This window comes from Manis pentadactyla, chromosome 10 (assembly GCF_030020395.1).
Source record: "Manis pentadactyla isolate mManPen7 chromosome 10, mManPen7.hap1, whole genome shotgun sequence".
Classification (NCBI taxonomy): domain Eukaryota; kingdom Metazoa; phylum Chordata; class Mammalia; order Pholidota; family Manidae; genus Manis; species Manis pentadactyla.
In genome coordinates, this window is record NC_080028.1 from 18,649,820 (window position 1) to 18,670,338 (window position 20,519).

The 20,519-nt window shown below is 33.1% G+C and overlaps 1 protein-coding gene across 3 annotated transcripts in view; it reads left to right on the forward strand.

Moving 5' to 3' along the window:
- The window catches only part of WASHC3 (WASH complex subunit 3), a 43,782-nt gene that overhangs the window by 1,702 nt on the left and 21,561 nt on the right, over positions 1-20,519 (forward strand). Inside the window, exons 3-5 of one of the 3 annotated variants that reach the window (XM_036891450.2) lie at positions 6,073-6,138; positions 8,179-8,286; positions 12,004-12,111. In XM_036891450.2, coding sequence (XP_036747345.1) covers positions 6,073-6,138; positions 8,179-8,286; positions 12,004-12,111 — 282 coding nt within the window. Of the gene's footprint in view, positions 1-6,072; positions 6,139-8,178; positions 8,287-12,000; positions 12,112-20,519 lie in introns of all 3 variants that reach the window. The other 2 variants (XM_036891449.2, XM_036891451.2) reach the window with 2 other exon arrangements.

The following is a 20,519-nucleotide window of genomic DNA, read 5'->3' on the forward strand; positions in this document are numbered from 1 at the left end:
GGTGCTTGCTTCCATGAGTTTTATCCTGAACTGCTGCCTCCCTAAATGGGTACAGAATTGAATGACTAAAAAGCAAAGGACTTAGTTCTTCACTTCTTATACCAAGGTAGGGTGAGGAATTATCTGCAGAGGGACTATTCCAGGATTGTGAACAGAGAGGAGCAAATATTCCATCCCCAAACTCCTCATCACCACCAGCAAACACACCTATGAAAGCAATTTGATTGAGCTGCCCTGCAACAAGGATAACCCCCTCCCCTTTGTAGTTCCTTATAGCTCTCACTGCCTGGGGAGTGAGTGCTGTTTAGTGGAAACTAGATCAAATTTGATGTTATCCTCTCTTGGTTTACTGGTTGCTTGTTACGAAGGCCTCATAATTCACTCTTTTCTCCCCTTCTGTTCCTGTCTCAACTTGCCCCCAACTGTATTGATTGTATCCCTGGTTTTCCCCTTGAACTCCAGAGAAAAATGTTGAGCAAAAATTCATGAAATTTGAACGTAGTTTGCTGACCTTTTTTCTTTAATGGATGATAATGTAGGCTTGACCATAACTCATTTTTACAATCCTTATTTTAGCAGTTTGGGTATTAATGTCAATTCTAGACTGTTTCCTTGGTGTGCTGACAGTAACTAATGAGTATTGTGTGCTTATTCTGTGCTAGGCATTTTACTAAGTGCTTCGCATGTATTTAATCATCACAGCCTAGCCCTTTGAGAGGTGCAATTATCTCTTTTTTAGAAATACAGAAACTGAGATGTAGAGAAGTTTATTTTAAATCATCTGCTTAGTCATTAATTTAATTATTCAACATGTATTTGATAGCTTCAGTAGCTGCTCTACCTTGCCTACACTCACACAGCTAGAAAATAACAGAGCTGAGATTCCTACTTTGATCTATTAACTGGAAAAAACAAAAATTTCTCACTCTTCTGTTATATTGAACCTTCTGATCTGAAGAAGAGGCGTGTTTACATCATTTTCAAGTGAGAGATGGCAATGTCTTCTTTATAGCTATTTCAACATTTATTTTTTAGATGTTTATCCTCTTCTTTGCTGTGCCATATCTACTGGATATAATGTATTTTTTTGATATGTTAAATTCCAATATATTTAATCAAATATGCAGTGCCACTTTTCCCAAGTTGAGACAATGGGTTGTAATTTGTTAATAGCAACTATTAGACCTTTATAGTACTTGTTTAGTTCAAGCCTTAACCAGAATCAAAACAGCTATGTTTCCCTTAACAAAAAATAAACCTCAGCTCTTATTTTTTGAACTGGAAGTGAACTGAGAGAAAAAGAAAACCTCGTTTTCTCTTTTGTTCTTTGTTTTCCATATAATCTGGTTTGAACCAAATCCAAACTGTAACAACTTCAGTCACAGCTAAACTCAAACCAGAATTAAATTTGAAAACAATTGCTCGGTCTCTCTTTCTTCATCACTAATACTGGTTTTAGAATTCTCTAATAAAGATGAAGATGAATAACTTAATTTAAAAAAAATTTTCTAGGTACCAGGCTACTTTGTAACCCTTCTAATGACCAAGGGCACCAAGGTAAGAGAGAGGTTAGTTGAATCAGACCAAGTTACAAATACTTAGGGTCATCTCGTCTTCCTTCACAAGTCCCCGGTAACCGTTTCTCTTCTGTCCCTAATCAGCAAAATCTTACGGAGGTCCACTGGGACTGCACATTTAAAGCGGGCTTACCAGATGCGGGGGGAGAGGCAACATAAGCTCCGTGCATTTTGCAGATGAAACTGAGCAGAAATTTAACCTTACAGTGAATTTAAAGTCAAAAGTACTCAATAAACAGGGCCGTCAGCTGTGCTGTTTTTGACTCAGACTTGTAACATGCCCAGAATAAGAGACTTTTAATCATTTTTAAAATATTCTAAAAGGTTTCTTTTTTCTAAAATCCTTAAGAATAGGCAAAAGTGCTAAGAATTCTCATGTAATTCTCAAAAATAAAAAAATTTTATAGTGCTTATCTTCTACATCCAATTGTTAAGCCCAACATCAGACTTAACCTTCAAGCAAATAATGTTTTGCTTAAAATCCTGTTTACTGCTACAAACTTTTACAACTGCTTTTACAGTTTTACAACTGCTGGGCTTAAGTGTCAGATGAAACTTAATAAAACTGGTGATTGCTTCCCTTCTTGGCTTGTAGGACATTTTCAACCCAGTGTGATATACCAAGAGATGCATTGTGTTAAAATACTCTTTCTCTTTTAGAGAACTAGAAAAATCACAGTATGTCATTTTTTTTCCATGTTAACTTAACTCCATATTTCTTCCTTTTGTCTTCTTTTGCACTTTAATAAATAAAATGCACTGCCTTAGAAATATGTGGCAAACTTCACATACCTTGTAAATTCCTCTGTTGTCTCAAACCAAGGTATTTCAGATTGTTTTAACTCCTTATAAAGATAAGAAGATGGTTCAGTGACTGTAATGGGGTATGTGGGGGTGACTTGGTGATGGGGGGAGTCTAGTAAACATAATGTTCCTCATGTAATTGTAGATTAATGATACCAAAAAAAAAAAGATGGTTAAATGGATGAGAACGACTGTTACCTTTCCATTTCCTCTCTGTTAAAACTTTCAGAGATAGTGACAGTTACTATTATTGGTTATGTTACTTCTCTCCTTAGTCATCTACACTTTAGAGCAATGATTTTGAACCAGGGAACATTTGGCAATGCCTAGAGATGTTTTAGTTCTCACTACTGAAGAGTCCTAGCAGCATTTAGCGAGTAGAGGTCAGAGATTCTGCTAAACATTCTGTAGTGCACAGGACAGACCCTAACAACAATTAGCCAGCCCAAAATGTCTAATAGCGCCAAGGTTGAGTAATCTGCTTTATAGTTGTCTGAGGTTGTGGATGGAAAATGTAGACAGCATAAAATCTTAGAAATGAACTTCAGCAGCCCATAAATGAAGCCAGGTATATTTTGTCAAGTGACAATGGCTTTCTAAAAAATATGTACTCATGTGTTATGGCAATAATTACACGGGGACAAATTCAAAAATATTTATTATCCTAAATTATCTTTGATACATACAGGTTCTTACTTGTGCCATTGACCCTTTGGCAGTCTAGTAAAACAAAATTTATGTTTTTAAATGCCTAACATAAAATGCGTAGGATTACAAAAGAAACTATGCTTTAAAAAACTCAATTTTGTGTAACAGTAATATGCCCTTTATTAAAGCATCAAGTTATATAATCCAGATAACATAGTTAATATTTTAAACTCTCGAAAAACCAGCTCCAGAAAAGATGGATAATACCTTTGTGGATAATGAAATAACGATATGATTTATCCATAACAAAGATCTTCCCTAGTCAGGAGGAAAAACCTTTTGTTTATCTGACTTTGAGGAAATCACTTACATACCGATTCTACATTTGGATTATATGAACTTGGGTGGGGAAAAAAAACTGTTTTTATTTTTATTTACCTCTACCTTAAATTTCACATATTATTCATATTTAGTCAACAAAAATTATAGTAGTTTTAGGACCTATGACTCTTACCAGTAGAAATCATGGATCTTTTTTATTAAATTATAGTTATTTCAGATTTCTTTATACTTCACAATTATGGATGTTCTTAGATCAAATATCAAGGATATTCAGATACATTATTATAAATCAAAATATATTGATATTTAGGTCAGTGTCTTTCATATCTTAAATGAATACATCATCCATATAATCTCATTTTTAAAAAGATGATTAAGTTTTGGTGAGGTTTTAATAATAGTAGATGAGAGTAGGTAAAATGGGTGCTAAAAAGATTGAAAGACCAGATGAATCTGCATCCAAACAAAATTGAGAATTACTGCTCTGAAAATACAACTTCTTTTCCTCATGCCTTTTTAATCTTCACTATCAAAAAATAGTTTTCCACATAAACATGTTCGTCCATATTCCCTTATTTACTAAGACCTCTATTTCAATCCTTAAGCTACCCTGTAAATATTTGAATACCCATTTAAGGACAACTTATTTTATGATCTAAACCCTGAAAAAAAATTTAATACCAATTTTTTAATAATTTCAGATAAACAGCATCTCCTTTAGGAAATTTAATCAGAAAAATTTGATTCCCAGTATTTAGCACAGTAGCACCTTAGTATTAGTGAGAAGCAGATTGATCATTTATTAGCTTTGAATAACAAAAATTCTATCTATGCAAAACTGGGGAATATTCCATCATGTTTGTTTCTTCGTTTAACTAATAAACTTTATTTTTAGATCATTTTTAGTTCTACAGCAAAATGGAGCTGAAAGCCGAGAGTTCCCACATGCTCCCTGTCTCTCCTCCTTGGGACACAGCCTCCCCCACCATCATCCCACACCAGTGGGGTGCCTTTCTTACAATCAGTTCATTACAGTCTACATTAACATATCATCATCTCCCAGAGTCTATGGCATCATGTCTTAACAATGTAAAATTCTTTGAAAAATAGTATCTGGAGTTGGAGTGTTTGAGTTTAACTTAGTTGGCTTGTATGAAGACTCAGTTTTGTCATCTTTAAAATTGTTGTATTAATAGTTCCTACTTCATAGAATTGGTGTGAGATGTCAATATGTCATATATATATGTATATATATATACAGTATAGCAGAGTAAGGTAAATGCTTAAGTGTTGATGATGATGATTGTTTAAAAGTACATATGTAATTATATTAAAACAAATTTTTAATTCATCTTTCTCATTCTTCTTCTGTGTTCACTTTAATCAAACCAATGTATGCATTCCTAAGTTAGAAATTACCGTTCCCTTTACAATTTGCTGTAGGATTTCTGCAATTAGTGAACTTAATAGTGAATTAAAAGACTAATTAAATTTCCCAAAATTTAATTTCCATCATTTTCAGGAAAACACACATAATTTGGAGAGAAATTCATCTCTTATAAACCTGTTTACATAAAAGCCATATGAGGATAAATCCTAGATATCAAGATTAAACTTAGCTTTGAGTGCCACTAAAACTAGATTTTAATGTTTTATTTCTAAGTTATATCTTAGTAGATATCAAGATACTTATCTTAAAAATAAGTGTCTTGTGAAGAAGCACTATCTTGTCTGTGGTTGCTTTTGCTTTAGTTTGCTCCCCCTACAAATGTGGGCAGCATGACCATTTCTTGGGGTGTCACAGTTCTGGTTTGAGTTCATCAGGATCTTGCTAACACCCCAGAAAGTAGTCAGAATGCTGCGCATCTGCCACGCAGTATGCTGTCCTGGGCTCCTGGACTGTGTCACTGAGTATAAGAGCTGAGGATCAGGGAATTCTAAATAGATGTTTTTATGGGTCACATTTTATGGTGTTACTTTTATTTGTGTGTGTGTGTGTGTGGATATATGGATAATTTAACTGTACAGAATAACTAGAACATGGTGAGCTCTTAGTTCCAGTTTATCTTGGATTTTTATAGTAGATTGATTCCTCTTGATATTTTAGTACTTGTTTTAATTTTTCTGTTTTCATTCTTCTCAACATGAGCTGCTCATCTTCCTATTTCATCCCCTTTCACTTTTCAAACTTGAAAAGTTTGGACTTGGAACTGATTGTGTATATGTATGTGTTTAAGTAATTTATAAAGGCAGACCCTGTTTCATGCTGCCTTGGGCTAATTTTTTTTTATTACGTTTTATGAAGAACTCCCTCATTCATCAGCAAATAATTATTAGGCTAGGCTCCAGTTAAGTGTCAAGTATGATTCTGAGCACAGAGGTATAGCAGTGAACAAAACACTGTCCTGGGAGGAGTTTACATTCCAGTTTCAGTGATTGACTATGGCTCTGATAATGAATTTGATAAGGCTGAAAATTGTAACTTACCTGTGAATACAATTTTATGAAATAACCGTAGAGCATGCTAATGAAGATAATAGAATGCTAGTTCACATCCCTAGTCATGTAAATAAGGGAGTAGTATATGAGAAAATGATAAATATTTAAACCATAGTTTTTATTATTTTCAAATCTGCTGTTATCCCTGTTAGCAGTTTTTTAATCAGACTTTGTCCTTTTGTTTCTAATCTTTCTTTTCCAGAAATTGGCAGACCTTTCTCTTCGTATCCAACAAATTGAAACAACTCTCAATATTTTAGATGCAAAGGTTTGTATTTCTGAATAATTTATAGTGTAAACTTTGCTCTACATATACCAACTTTCTCAGTCATACTTAACTTTAATTGCACTTGGGAATGAATTCAATTTAGCTTATGTATCCATGCAGTGCTATAGTTTTTTGTTGTTTTAAGTTCATCATAATTGCACAAAATTATATACATTATGAAGCATTAACTGAGTCTGTTTAAATGTTTACATGGACTGAGATTTCTTTCATTTTCGTAGTCAAACTCAATGTAACAAGTTAACAAATTAAGCTGTTTGTTTCATTGTAGTAGTCAAACTCAGTGTAACAAGTTAACAAATTAAAGTGATGGAAGATTCACTTTTATTTTAATAGTAATCATTTGATAAAACACTAAAAATTATATAAAACTTTAGATAACTCCAGAGCAAAATTTGGAGGGAATATCAGCTATTTTCCATTTGTAAATACATTAAATAGTATTTAGATTATTAATTAGGTAATTAATAGTATTTAGAAATACATTAAATAGTAATGAAAAATACTAATTTTGATGTCAGAAATTACAAAAGCTTCTTAGTAAAAATAGGAAGGTATTTTGATATGAAAACATGCAGATCTTTGTGATATTTCCTATTTATAAAATAATTGAAACACTAGTATGTATATATATATATTTTTTTCTTTTTTTATCGAAGTTGATGTATAATCTTACGTTGGTTTCAGATATGCAACACAGTGGTTCCACAGTTACCCATATTATTAAATCCTCACCCCCTCTAGTGCAGTTACTATCTGTCAACGTAAAAAAGACGTTATATAATCATTGACTATGTTCTCCATACTGTAGAAATGATAGTGTATTTTTTGTGACTTTGTTCTTTTATCAAAAATCTTTGATCTGAAAAAGTACTTATTGAATATTTATGAGGAAGTAAAATGACTAATATCTTTATCATAAGGCCCAGAATGTCTAGTTTGTACTTTCTGCATCTTCTTGTGGACTTCAGCCATTATATTTCTCTTACAAAATTGCTTAGAAAATTTAAGATACCTGGCCTTGAATATGTTCAAGATATTCTCCTAGCAGCCATACCCACTTGAAATTATTTGGGCCACAGCCACTGTGCTAAGTACTGTCATCAGTCATCAGTTCTCAATGAATGTCACTGTTTCATATCTAACTACCATTGGTTTTTTTTCATTATTGTTTATTATGAATACGTGTCTTATTTTAATGTTTGGGGAATTCTTGAGTTAGAGTCCAAGGTCACAAATTAAGTTACCTTATGGTCAAGTTAACCTTAGTTATTTTCATGGCAATAGAGTTAATCCTCAAAGTTGGCCAAACATCTGACAAATGTTTATCATTGATATCAGGTTAAAATCAGAAAAGAGGGTTTGCATGAATCTTGCAAATCCAACATGAAATGTTTAACCTCAGACAACATGCCAATCATTGTGTGTGAAAAATAAATAGTAACATTCAGTGATAAATGTCTAAAGAAAAAAAATGAACTGTGTCAGACATTAAATATGGTAAGAGTTTTGTCTTTTCCCATTTAATTCAAACTTAAAATATGCTACAAAGCACTTTTTTTTGGTACAAAGTATGTTTCATAAAAATCTTTTTACAATAACCTTGTGAGATAAATTTTCTTATCCCCACTTTACAAGGGAGAAAATTGAGACCGAGGAAGATTTATGCAAGGTCCCATAGCTTGTGACATAAACCTAGGTGGTCTGACTCCAAAGCCAGTGCTCTCATTCCTTACACTAGAATCCCTTATATTTTAAAAATAATTCCTGAGAAAAGAATGGTTATAAGCTAAATTAGATTCGTGAGAAATTCTTCAAAAATACTCTATTTGTGAATGCTTTTCACTTTTAAAAAGTTTATGCAAGAAGAATTTCAAAGACCAAAGATGAGATTTTTATAAGCTTAATTCACTAGGCTTAAAAACGTAAGAGCTTTAAACACACACACACACACATCCTAGAAACTTACAGTGTTTAAGCTATATTATTCTCGTATGCCAACAATAATTTTGTTTCTTTCAGCTGTCATCTATTCCAGGCCTGGATGATGTCACATTTGAAGTATCTCCTATAAGCATCACTGGCATCAGAGGTGAATCACACTCTGAAACCACTTCAGAGCAATCACAGGTATTTAAGTTCCAAGAAACATGAACAGATCTTTGTTGAACCAAATAAATTTAACAGCAGTTTTGAAGGGAGACATTAAATAAAAATCTAAAGCTTTGAATGGTAATATTTTAAAACTTGAGGACAGAAAATGAAGTTTGAAAAAAAGCTAGTTGTTTTATTTTGTTGTTTTAAAGAGCTTCCTGAAGTCAGTATTTTCTTTGCCTAGGAAAAAGGAAATTGATCTGTATAGGACTAAGGAATATCCTGAATATAATTGATTTTCTGCAAGTTCACTACCAAAATTTTTTTTAAGCTCCTATAAGAAATGTACTATGTCAATGGTTTTTTAATAAAAAACTTTCAAACATACACAAAAATAATACGACAGTACCCAAAAGTCTTTTTTGTCTCTTGCTGAAGTGAATCCCAGATGTCATATCATTTTACCCCTGTATAATTCCGTGAGCATCTTTGGAAAGTTCTGACATTTTCTTGTATAACCACTATACTTTTATCATACACAATTTAATTAAAAGTAATTCTGTGGTATCATCCAACTCTTTGTTATTCAAAGTATGCTTCATGAACCAGCAGCAGGGACATCATTGGGGAGCTTGTTAGAAACACAGAATCTTAGGCTCCACCCCAGACGTACTGAATCAGAACCTATATTTTAATAAAATCCCAAGATAATTTGTAGGCTTTTGGAATTTGAGGGATACTGATTTGAGAAATACCAGTTTTCAAAAAGTGTATTCCTGAAGTTGATCTGTTCAAATCAGCATCCTAGTAAGAGCCACACTTTACACTTGGTTCTTATGTCTTAATATGCATTTATGCTTTATATAATTTTAAATTTTATATTACTTTTTTTCAAGAAACAAAAATTCTTCATTGTTTGAGAACAGACAATCTCTGGTTTATATCAATGAGGTATTGAAATTCAAAATAAAGTAATCACTAACATGGTGGTCTATCAAATAATACTGAGCAAGTAGACTACCTGTCTATATGGAATTCAGCATTTGTACCTGGAGGTATTTTTTAATGATGGGGTTGACCATGATGGTAATGACTAACATATAAAGGGTGCTTACTGTGTGTTAGACATGCTTTTAAGTGCTTTTCCTAAATTAACTCATTTAATTCTCAACAACAGTCCTATGAAGTCAGTATAGTATTATCAATCCCACTTTAAAGATGTGTCAGTGATGTACACAGAGGTTAAGTAACTTGTTGAAGGTCAAACAGGAAGTGTTAAGAGCTGGAATTTAACCCAGGCAAGTTGGTGTCAGAGTCCTAGCTCTTATCTGCTACACTATGCTGTCTCCAGCACCTGTGCTGAATTCTCTAATTATATTGAGCACATGTGGTATGAGGCCCTATGGGAGGAGCCATATATTTGGGAAATGAAGTAGATGACTATTTAAGTATTGGATACTAGAAAATTTAACATCTAATTAATATAGCAACCCTATTATGATGGCCACTGGAATATATGTAATATACAAGAGGAAATCCAGATGTCTTAGAGGAGTTGAGTTTATAAGGTTCTTTCAATGAAATATGGAACACCGTTTTTCTAAATCAAGGCATGTGTAAAAAATACTAAGAAATATTCCACTATTCTTAGTATTTATTCTTTGGTGGATACTAGCTGTCATATGTCTCTCTATACATTTTTCAAGTGATATCTGTCTAATTTTGTACACTAATTTTTCCAGGTATTATTATGAATGCCATCTATAGTATGTATTTTAAAACTTTGCATTTGTGTTGGTCCTGCCTATTTAAGGTTTCAAAAAATTGATTATAGTTAATCACAGGTGAATTTTCTAAAATTCAGAATCATCTGATATATACTGGTACTTTTATTTAAAATTGTATATTGATTCATTTGGAGGATTTATGAAGTTCTGTTGGCTTCCTGACTTTAAAAAATTGTGGTTAAGTTGTGTATTGATTACCTTAGTAAAATAACTGTTCAGCATGTACTTAATATTCAGATCAACTTATTTCTTCTCCATTTTTGTTAATTGGTGTATTTTATGTGAAATATTTTGAAATGGACTTAAGTATTGCTTAACACAGAGTTTCCACTGGCATTACAGTCAACTCACTTATCAGTTAAAGGATAGTCATACACTTTTTTTAAAAATCATCCATTCATTTCAGTCGATGTATGAGTCAAAGACCCAAGGTTTGCATATGGTTTTTTATACAGATTTAATTTCATGGTTCAGATCTTATCATTAATTAAAATAGAATACCCAATTGTGCAGATTGAGATTAATTTGAGAATAATATGAAAGACAGTTGAGAGATATGAGAGAGGATTTATTGGGTCAAACAGCAGAGGTGTAAGACCTGACATAATTAAATTTTGTTGAGGTCTTGGTTATTATGCAAACATTAATAACTGAGTTTTGAAATCCATTGGTCCTGTATGTAATTTATCATTTGCTCCATTGTGCTGTTGTATGAGTTTATTGTCCATAATTTTTTAAAAAACATACTTGGGTCTTGTTTGAATTGTTTATTTAATTAGATGTTTTGGACTTTTTGTATTTATGTATTTTACAGATGAACATATATATATATGCACTTTTGCACACTTAACAGTGTCACATAACAGGAGAATCTTGAAGGATTTTTGGATGTTTTATTTGCTTCAGAAGTTTTTGGTTTAATTTCTTTTTTAATTTTCTGAGGAAAAACCTTAATATATAATTCGTATTCTAAAAACTATGAATATTTAAAGAAATTTCTTCATTAATGATACCAAAATAAAAAAAAGAAATTTCTTGATTTCTCTACATTTCAGCATAGATATGTAGACGAAATTTATTTCATTCTCTTAAGTACTTCCTCTTGATTCTAATATACAGATAATGAGTGAGAATTCACTAAAATAAACTTATTCTAATGTTAAAATTAACAGGAAAATCAAGACCTGTATATACAGATAGTACTAGCTTTGCACTTAAGTGAGGACAGGGTTCCAGTATGACAAGTTTCATTTAGTCGGTACCATGCAGAATGAGAACTGCCTATGTGATAATAACATTTTTATCTAAAAAGACCATTGGACCATTGCCCAGTATTCTTCATTGTAAGTAGTATTTAGTCATAAGCACTGTGTGGAGAATGTTACCGTATATAGTACCATTAGTATCTAAAATAATACAAAACCAGATAATTTTGTTTGAAAAATGGGCTCCTCTTCCACAGATTTCTCCAGGCATTGCTTTCTAAGCTGTTACAATAACCATACCCATGTAGAATAAGATTTATTTCCAAAGAGGAATCGAATTGTGTAACTGGTACAGACTGAGAAATTCAATTTACTGTCCTCTAGAGTTGAATGATTGACAGATTAGATAATTTAAATAAAAATTTTATTTAGATAATATGTCCATCTATAATTTATATCAGCACTCTGGGGACAAGTAAAGCGCAATTCAAATTTTTTAAATGCCATGAATATATTATGCATTTTTAAGGAACAATATAGTGTTGATGTTAAGTGTAGCTTCCTCTGAAATCATATTTAAGTATCTGTAAATATTTGGAAACATATATCTCATACTTAAATTACTGGTATTTAAATTTAAAGATAATGATTTTTCTGATATTGATTGCTTTAGAATTATAAAAAGAAACTCCCTTTAAATAACATGATGGACCCTGTTTGTGAATTGTCTAAAGATTTACACGCAATGCTCTCTACAGCAGAACAGTTTACAAGACTCTGGACCACAGGAAAGTGAAGTAACACCAGAAAATATCTTAACTGTAGCCAAGGATCCAAGATATGCCAGATATCTCAAAATGGTTCAAGTGGTAAGCCGATTTGGTCTGTCTTCTCTGTCTAGCAGCCCCATTTGAAATTCTTAACCCAGGAGGTTTGGTTTCTTTGTTATTTTTTCAGTCTGAGAGAACTAAACTGAGTGACCGAGTTTTCTGCTCTCTTACTTCTTTCCTGTGTCTAATTAATGGCCCTGATAAAAAGCAAGAAGTCAAATCTAATTAAAGTATTTCTCACACCTCAAATTAACATAGTTTAATGTAGATGTATACGGGTTTTTTGCTTTATATAACGTTATCATTGCAAATCTTGGGTGTATCAGAGGAATGAAAGTGAACTAATCATTTGGTCAATCGTATGGTTTTAATTCCCAAATAATGGGGGTTTTTTTTTGTATTTTTATTCTGAATTTCATCTGTGTAATGGTTTGGTTCATAGAAAAGAGTATAAATCTCTCACTGGCTGTGAAAGGTAATGCTTTTAATATTATATGATTTCAGAATTCATATTTTTTCTAAGAAATCATTACATGGTATGATATCAGAACTATTTGCAATTGTCTAGAACAGAATTTAACTGCTTTTCATTCCTGTAGAAAGTCCTTTTGCAGTACTGTCCATCATCATGTCCAATTAAAAAATTATTGTCTTTGTCAAATTCTATTATCAGGCATAATAAGTACTAATGTTAAAGAAGGACAGTTCTTTTTGCAGTCCATGGCATTATTGATCACCAAAATGATTTTAAAACAAATATTACCTGACAACCAGAAAGAGTAGATTGGCTCATTTAGAAGCTACAGTGGTGACAATATGGAGAAGAAAGCACATTCACTTTTCCTAGCTATCAGAAGTAGATTTGCCACTTTCAAAATTCTTCATTGACAGTCAAAACCCTAGGTTCTAGGCTTTAGAAAAATAAAGTAGACTTTGGAATGAAAATACATAACATTCTTTAGTTAATAAGAATAGAATAGAGCTAGTTTGTGAATCATGATAAATTTTTTAAGCTAGAATACAAGAAGGCTTAAACTGTGCTTAAAATGTGGACTGTTAAAAACTGTATTTGACCCTTTCACACAAAAAAGAAAAAGTTTCAGAGTGACTCTGGAACACTTTCTTTGGTATCCTCTTGGCTAATATATATAAAATATGAATTAGGAGAAGCTATGTGATAATATCTTTAAGAATGCCTTGAACTCTTTGATAAAGGACTATATTTCAGGATAAATGTTATATTCTTAATACATTGCCTCTGGTTGTGTACGAACTTCAAAAAGTCTAATTTTCCATGTCAGTATAAAAACTTTTTAAATAATAATTCCACATAATTATTAAATAAGTAACATTAAATGTTAAATGCATAATTCTACAAATATTTATTAAACACTTATTTTGAGGTACTACGTTTATTTAGCTAGCGAAGGTTCCAGACACTACTTGATGTTTTTACTTTTGTTTTTAATTATTTAAACAAATTCTTTTGCTTTCCAGAATCATATATATCATGTATGTGTATAAGTGATTCTTTAAATGTTCATTATTCTGATCATATGACTTACTGTCTCACTAGGAATAACAGCCAAACTCCTTCCCAGGTCCATGCGATGCTATACAATTTAGCTCCCCTAATCCCTTTCTGATCTCATATCTTCACTCACTTCGCTCCAGTCTTACTGGCCTCCTTAATGTTCCTTGAATAAATACATGGACAGTCTCCTGTCTCAGGCCTTTGCATTAGCTATTCTGTTTGCCTGAAACACTTCTTCCCAATTATCATCATAGTTTGGTCACTCACTTCCTTCAAATCTTAACTTAGATGTTACCTTCTCTCTGACTTCATTCCTTTCACCACTACCCTGCTGTATTTTTCTTCATCTAACCATCCAATAATATGTAAAATACTAACGTATGTTACATACTATGTATCTCTACTGTTATTAGAATGTAAACTCCCGGAGGGTAGGGAATTTTTTCTGTACACTCCTATTCCCAGTTCCTAGAATAATACCTGGCACATAGTAGTTTCCTATGAATGAAAATGCTTGTATTTTTCTCCAGGTCATTTTATCTTTTGATAGATTTTGGTGACAGATTTATTTTTTTTATACCAGCTCAGTTGTTTTCAGACTAAGAAGTTGTCAAAATGCAAGTTTCTTCTCATGAAGTACTGCTTAAAAATACTTTACACTGTAACATCATTAAAATTATTTTTAAACATTTAGGTAAATAATAAATTGTTAGTTTTATTTTTTTGAACTATCTGCTTCTATCTAAAACTATCTAGTTCTAATTGTAGCACTTGGCATTACTTCAGCGCATTCTTGTTGCTTGGTATCATTTAGCGGAAGCAGAGGTTCAGTTTCTTCTGCCTCAGACTTTGCCTGTTTTTTGCCCAGTTTTCCTGCTTTCAGTCGTTTGCCTCACTTCTGCCTTTGCGTTGGGTGTTTCTAATTCCTAAACATTTCCAAGGCTCTGGAAGTGCTGTTTGTGGTATTCCACTCCTCGAGCACTTGAACTTGGCTTCCCTATGCTGTGCTAAGTCAGCAATCATTCTTTTCATTCTGAAACAGCATAATTCCAGGTATTATGGTTCATATATGCCTCTTAGTCATTAAAATTGGATTTTGTATTCTATTTCTTTTTGCCTTGTTTGGGGGTAATATTCAAAAAGAAAAAGGGGAGCAGCATCTTTACACTGCCATCCTAATATAGCAAGCTTATCCGAGTTAAATTTAATTTTACCATTTTTAGTTTATTGTGCTGACTTGTATCCCAGAATCTTACTACCCAACTTTTGTTTCCTACTGCTCCCTGTCCTGCATGTCATTCTTCAGACAGTACCACTAACTCTTCTTGATATAAGCTCCATTCCTTTCCACCTTGAGTCTGCCTCTTCTCTTGATTATTACATGTCCAAATTCTTCTCATCTGATGTGTTCCTCTGAACACTAAATCATCCCTGATTCTGACCCAACCAACACATATAGCTAGAAGTCATTGATCTGTCCAACCACTTTAATCTATATTTTTTATGGAACTTGCCACTCCATATCTTGTTTTATGAAAATTTATGCATATGTTTATCTCCCCTGTTGGAAAGGGAACCCTGAGAGGAAGAACTGTATCTTGATTCGCCTTTATATTCACTTTAACACCTTGCTCACAAAGGTGCTCAACCAGTATTGGTTGAGTGTACTATTTTATCCTGCATATTAACTTTCCTTTCCAGTTTGTATCACCTGAAAATGTGTAGATATGCACCTGTTTCTTCAAGTTACTGATTTTAAAATGTTTCATAGGACCAAACCAAGATAGACCTAGTAAGTAGAGGTCTCCCTCAAGGTTGGCATAAGTCTACCTTTGGAGTCATTATTCTTTGGATTATGGTTATTAAGCCATCTTTAAACCCACCATTTCTCCTGTTTGCTAAGCATATTGTGAGTGACTGTCAAAATATCCACCTACAACTACATGTTTAACAGTGCCCAGGATTGTCTTATCATTGTTATGGTCACAACCAGAGCGCCTATCACTTTCTGCATTCGGTTCTGTCTTTTGTTTAAATTTAAATATGAAATAGTTAAATCATTACCCTTCATTGCTACCTTCTGTTTGAGGATGAAATTTTCAGCAAGATTTTATCAGATTTTCAGATTTGAGCAAAAGTAAGCTGCCAGTGCATATGAATAGGTAATGTCCTCCATCATAGCTGTCTATTTTATCCTTGTGCTGGTTTGCAACATGATTAAGGAAAGCCTGGTCTAAACCTTCCATCTGGTCAGGTGACCAAAAGGTATACTCCATCTGAAATATAACTATTGCCTTCTTTTAGCCTCATTTAGGTGTTCCTCTGTCCCATGCTCAGAAATTTCCATGTATGTGTGTAATGTATTAATTTGTAGGTGTCTTCCACCTTCCACTCTAATACTGTAATATCTGTAAGAATGCCTTTCAAATGCCAGTTTCCATTTGTGAATTCCTTTCTACTAAGTGTTACCAATATCTGAGATTTATTTATTTTGAAATTTCAGATTTGCTCTGTACAAATACATATACACACATACATGCACACTTTTTTTAGACTATTGGATTTGATTTCTATTTGTTTATATTTCTTCTCTTATGATTACCTGCTAGTTCTTCCACTCTGTTTTTTCCCCCTGTCATGTTGTTGTTACAGTTTTGTAGTTATAACTGAGGACTTTTTTATTCTTTGGCTTCAGTTATAGTCCCTTAATCATACCTTTGGGGTTTGCTATAAGCAGAATCTTTCGGTTCTTCTGAACTACATAACACTTTTCCAAGAATACAGTCATTCTACTGTCATAAGTCATCACATAAAATACTGTTCTTAAGCAGCATCTGCATAATTAGTTGTGCTTCCTAGATCCATGTCTTTACAAAACTGTCACTTTCACAAGGAGAACACATCACAATACCATCCTACTTTAGAAAATGTGGAGAAAAGTCATTAAATCCTTCAGTTTCTGTCATTGATCTGGGAAGAATCTATGTAGCCTTGTATGTCTGTACTCCAAAATAGAGTAGTCAATTGCCTTCCTAGTTTTCTGTGTTAGTTTTCTAATCATTTGTTCTTTCTGCTGAGGTGATTCAGTTCCTTGAGTGTGACTGAGGACAACCTTCTTGTAATCTTTTTTTTTTGCCTCTTTCCCAAATTATTGTTTAGAACCATTTCATTTTCTATAAGACAGAGAGTAATCGTTTCTCAATCCCTTTCAGCTTCACTGCTGATACCCATGTAGTGATCACTCACTTAAGGTAGGAAGACAAAAAGTCCTGCAGATTACAAATACAGATATAAAATTTTTTTCATCTTCCTGGCAGGATGAACTACAGTCATTTTTGGCTTTCTTCCTGAGCTGCCGTGGAAACTTCCTTTTCCTGGGTCCTAGTTATCTCTGGGAATGTACTGCTTTTATATTTGCCTTGCCTCACTTGTCACATACCTGTGAATCTTAGAGGCTAGGTAATTGAAACTACTTAATTAGCATAAACTCCTTTAACAGAAGCCAACAGAGTGTCACAGGTACCAGTTCACAGAGAAACATGCAGTTCCATGCTTTTTGGCCTCCATACCTCTTTCTCTTCTACCCTCTGTGAGATGTAAGAATGATTGCAGTCCCAGAAAGTAGTTGTTCATCTGTGAGACAGTTTGCATGCCTAGGAATACACTCAAATCTTCACTCTGTACTTGTGGGATGCAGCTTGGTATAGTTTCTTAGCTTTATCATATAATCCTGTGTGACCATGCTCAGGTCATGTCACCTCTCAAGGCCTCAGTTCTCTCATACATAAAATGAGGTCTGAAGTTGTGTTTAGATTTATGATCTATTAACCAATCCCCAAATTTGTGTCTCATTATTAATGAAAGTTCCTGGAACACCTGCTGTCATTTTTTTATTTTTTTTTCCTTTTTAAGTAAGTTTTACACAAGATTTCTCAATGAGTAATACTGTTGTGTTCCAAATGTGGCAGATAATTGATTCTGATTTAATGTTTGTTGTCATAATAGTGCAGCACAAGCCTTTGCTAAATTACATATTGCTTTTATAACTTAACTGGAATTGTGTACAAAGATCACTTTTCCAACAATTCTCCCCTTTTTACTGGCAGAGCTTGGTGAATCCTTTGCCAGTAATAAATTGTACATTGGGAAAGTCCGACTTCCACATTAAGAAGCTAATGACTTGTATTTTTTTAAACCGTATTTGCCAAAACAGTCTCTTCAGACACTGAGACTTTTTTAAAGGTCTGTTTTCTTTGGCTGGCTTAAAATGTGAATTGAATAATCTCCTTGGTTTTGGTGGTTCTGATGCATGTATTGCCAGCAGTGGATGTTGGCCTTGGGGAAATGTGACTTCCATTACCTAAGGACAAAGAATCTCCAACTGATTATTAAAGATGTTCATCAAGAAGGTATATACCTTGGGCCTGGGGAAACTAATCAAGCATGTAGAGTGGTCTTTAGAAAAGGTGTAGTTTTTGTAAGCATGATTAAACCCCAGTTTGACTTTCCATAGTGTAGAGAGTTCCAGTATAAGTTCCTCATCCCCAGTTAACAATGTAGTGAAAAGGAGGAGCTGCTGGTTCATATATAAGTCAAAGCTGTAGAAAATACTGGTACAGATTTAGTTTAATAACTATATACTATTTCTCTATTACTATTTTGTTTAAACTGTAGTCATTATAATATTAGTATGTTGTGTGGGAGGACAGGTGGGGAGGGAGGGAGAAGGGGACTGAGGGGTATTATGTTTAGTACACATGGTGTGGGGGATCACAGGGAGAACAGTGTAGCACAGACAAGGCACATAGTGGATCTGTGGCATCTTGCTGCACTGATGAACAGTGACTGCAATGGGGTATGAGGGGGGACTCGATAATATAGGGGAATGTAGTAACCACATTATTTCTTCATGTGAAAACCTTCATAAAAGTGTGTATTAATGATACCTAATAATAATAAAAAAAGACTTAAATAATAAAGCTCTATTCCCCCAAAAAATAAATAAATAAAGCTACTTAAGATTTCTCTCTCTCTCTATATATATATATATGTATATATAAAGTATTAGTATGTGTTTTGTTTCTTTTATAAAACCTAAAGTTTACCAATCAGTATCAAAGTAGTATATTTTTAGTACATTACCATTTGGAGGAGACGACAACATTCCGTAGAATTTTAGCATCACACGACTTTACCACACAATTCATTGAAGATAAAAGCTGCATGTATAGTGGTTAATTTTCTAGACATAAGAATGTGGATAAAGATACAAGTGAACATTAGTCCACTTAATTAATTGCATAATTTAACCAACTTTGAAAATTAAAAAGGGAAAACATTTTATCCTTCCTGTCAACTAAATGGTCAGCCCAGTCCATTTGATTACAACTATAAGAAAGAAGCCAAAAGATTAGCAGAATGGTAGACTATATGAGTAGGAACTTTGAGTTGTGGTTAATGGAACTCAAGTGACCACATTTATCCTCTTTCTTCTATATTCTGTCTTATATCATGCAGGAAGGACTGGACAAAGATGTCCCCTAAGGCAAAAAAACATACCTATGTTTGGCCATGGCCTGAATGTTTTTTTGTATTTGGGGCAGAAAAACCTACCAAAATCAATTATTCTTGCTGAAGTCAGTGAACTAACCTCTAAGAAAACCATGTGTGAAGAATTATATTATTATGGCAGTCTTACCAATTATGATTTTTCAGTATTTCGGCTGTCTTTTGAACCCTTCCCAGTGTTAGGGAGCTCAGAACCAGTCATACTTGTGCACACATTTAATGTTAAGAAGTACTGCTTTTATTTGCCCTTTGCCCTTTTGTTTGTTCTTTGCTATTTTATTTTTCTTATATATGTTTGTTAGAGAGCAGTAAGGAACAATGTTGCTAAGTTCAGGTTTAAAATTTCTTGCTTTTCCTGATATATTTGTTTTCATGATTTCTTGTTTTCCTTGGAACACTGAAGAAGGATGTACATAGTGGGCAGGTACTACTAAATTAGATGGTTGTCAGTATCCCTTATGTTATATGCACCTGCCTTGATTCTTACCTATTTCTCATACATTCTTCACTAATACCACTTCTGCCATAATCATACAGCTCAGAGTATTTTGATTCTGATGTCACATATTTTTTATTATAGCTATCCTTATGTGGCATTGAATTGCCTTGAATGTGTTGATTTAAATTGTTTCCAAGAACTAGTTGTTTAGTCATAACTATTTTAATTTATGTGCTTACTGGGAAAATATATTTTGAATTGTGAACTTCAGGAAGGTTTAAAATTCTCAATCCTATTTGAAGAAAAGTCACATACCCAGCAAGCTGTGTACACAGATGCCAGTCTCCCTTAGAGTTGTAGTATACTCGGCTGCATGTACTTAAATTCTTTGTTTTTTAATAATATAACAGATAATAAAAGTCAATTTGAATTTAAAAAAACTAAAAAGAGGAGTAAGTGAAATATAAGAATTGAGAATGAAAATAGTCTTTCTTTAAGATTAGGTAGTAAATTTAGGATGCTAAATTTATCAATACAGTTTTTCTTAGATATAAAAGTGCATGTGAAAAGAATATGTTTCTTTAGGAGTTTGTTCTCTGTATGATATATTTGTGTCATTGGTATCATAATTAAAGCAATATAGATAATATGTAGGATAGCTTATCTGAAACAGTCCTTTCAAGTGAAAACATTGCTTTATTTCAGTTTATTTGTTTTGCTAAGTGCCAATAAAATTTACTTCATCTGCCTTAAATCCACACGTGTACACTTCTTCCCACAAAAGAAAAGGGAGTATAATAAGCAAGCAAGCAAACACAAGTGAAGGAACTTTTAGAGGATAAGCTATGGTAGTTTTACATTGCATAGGAATTTCCTTTAAGTAATATATAAAATGGGAACCAGCAA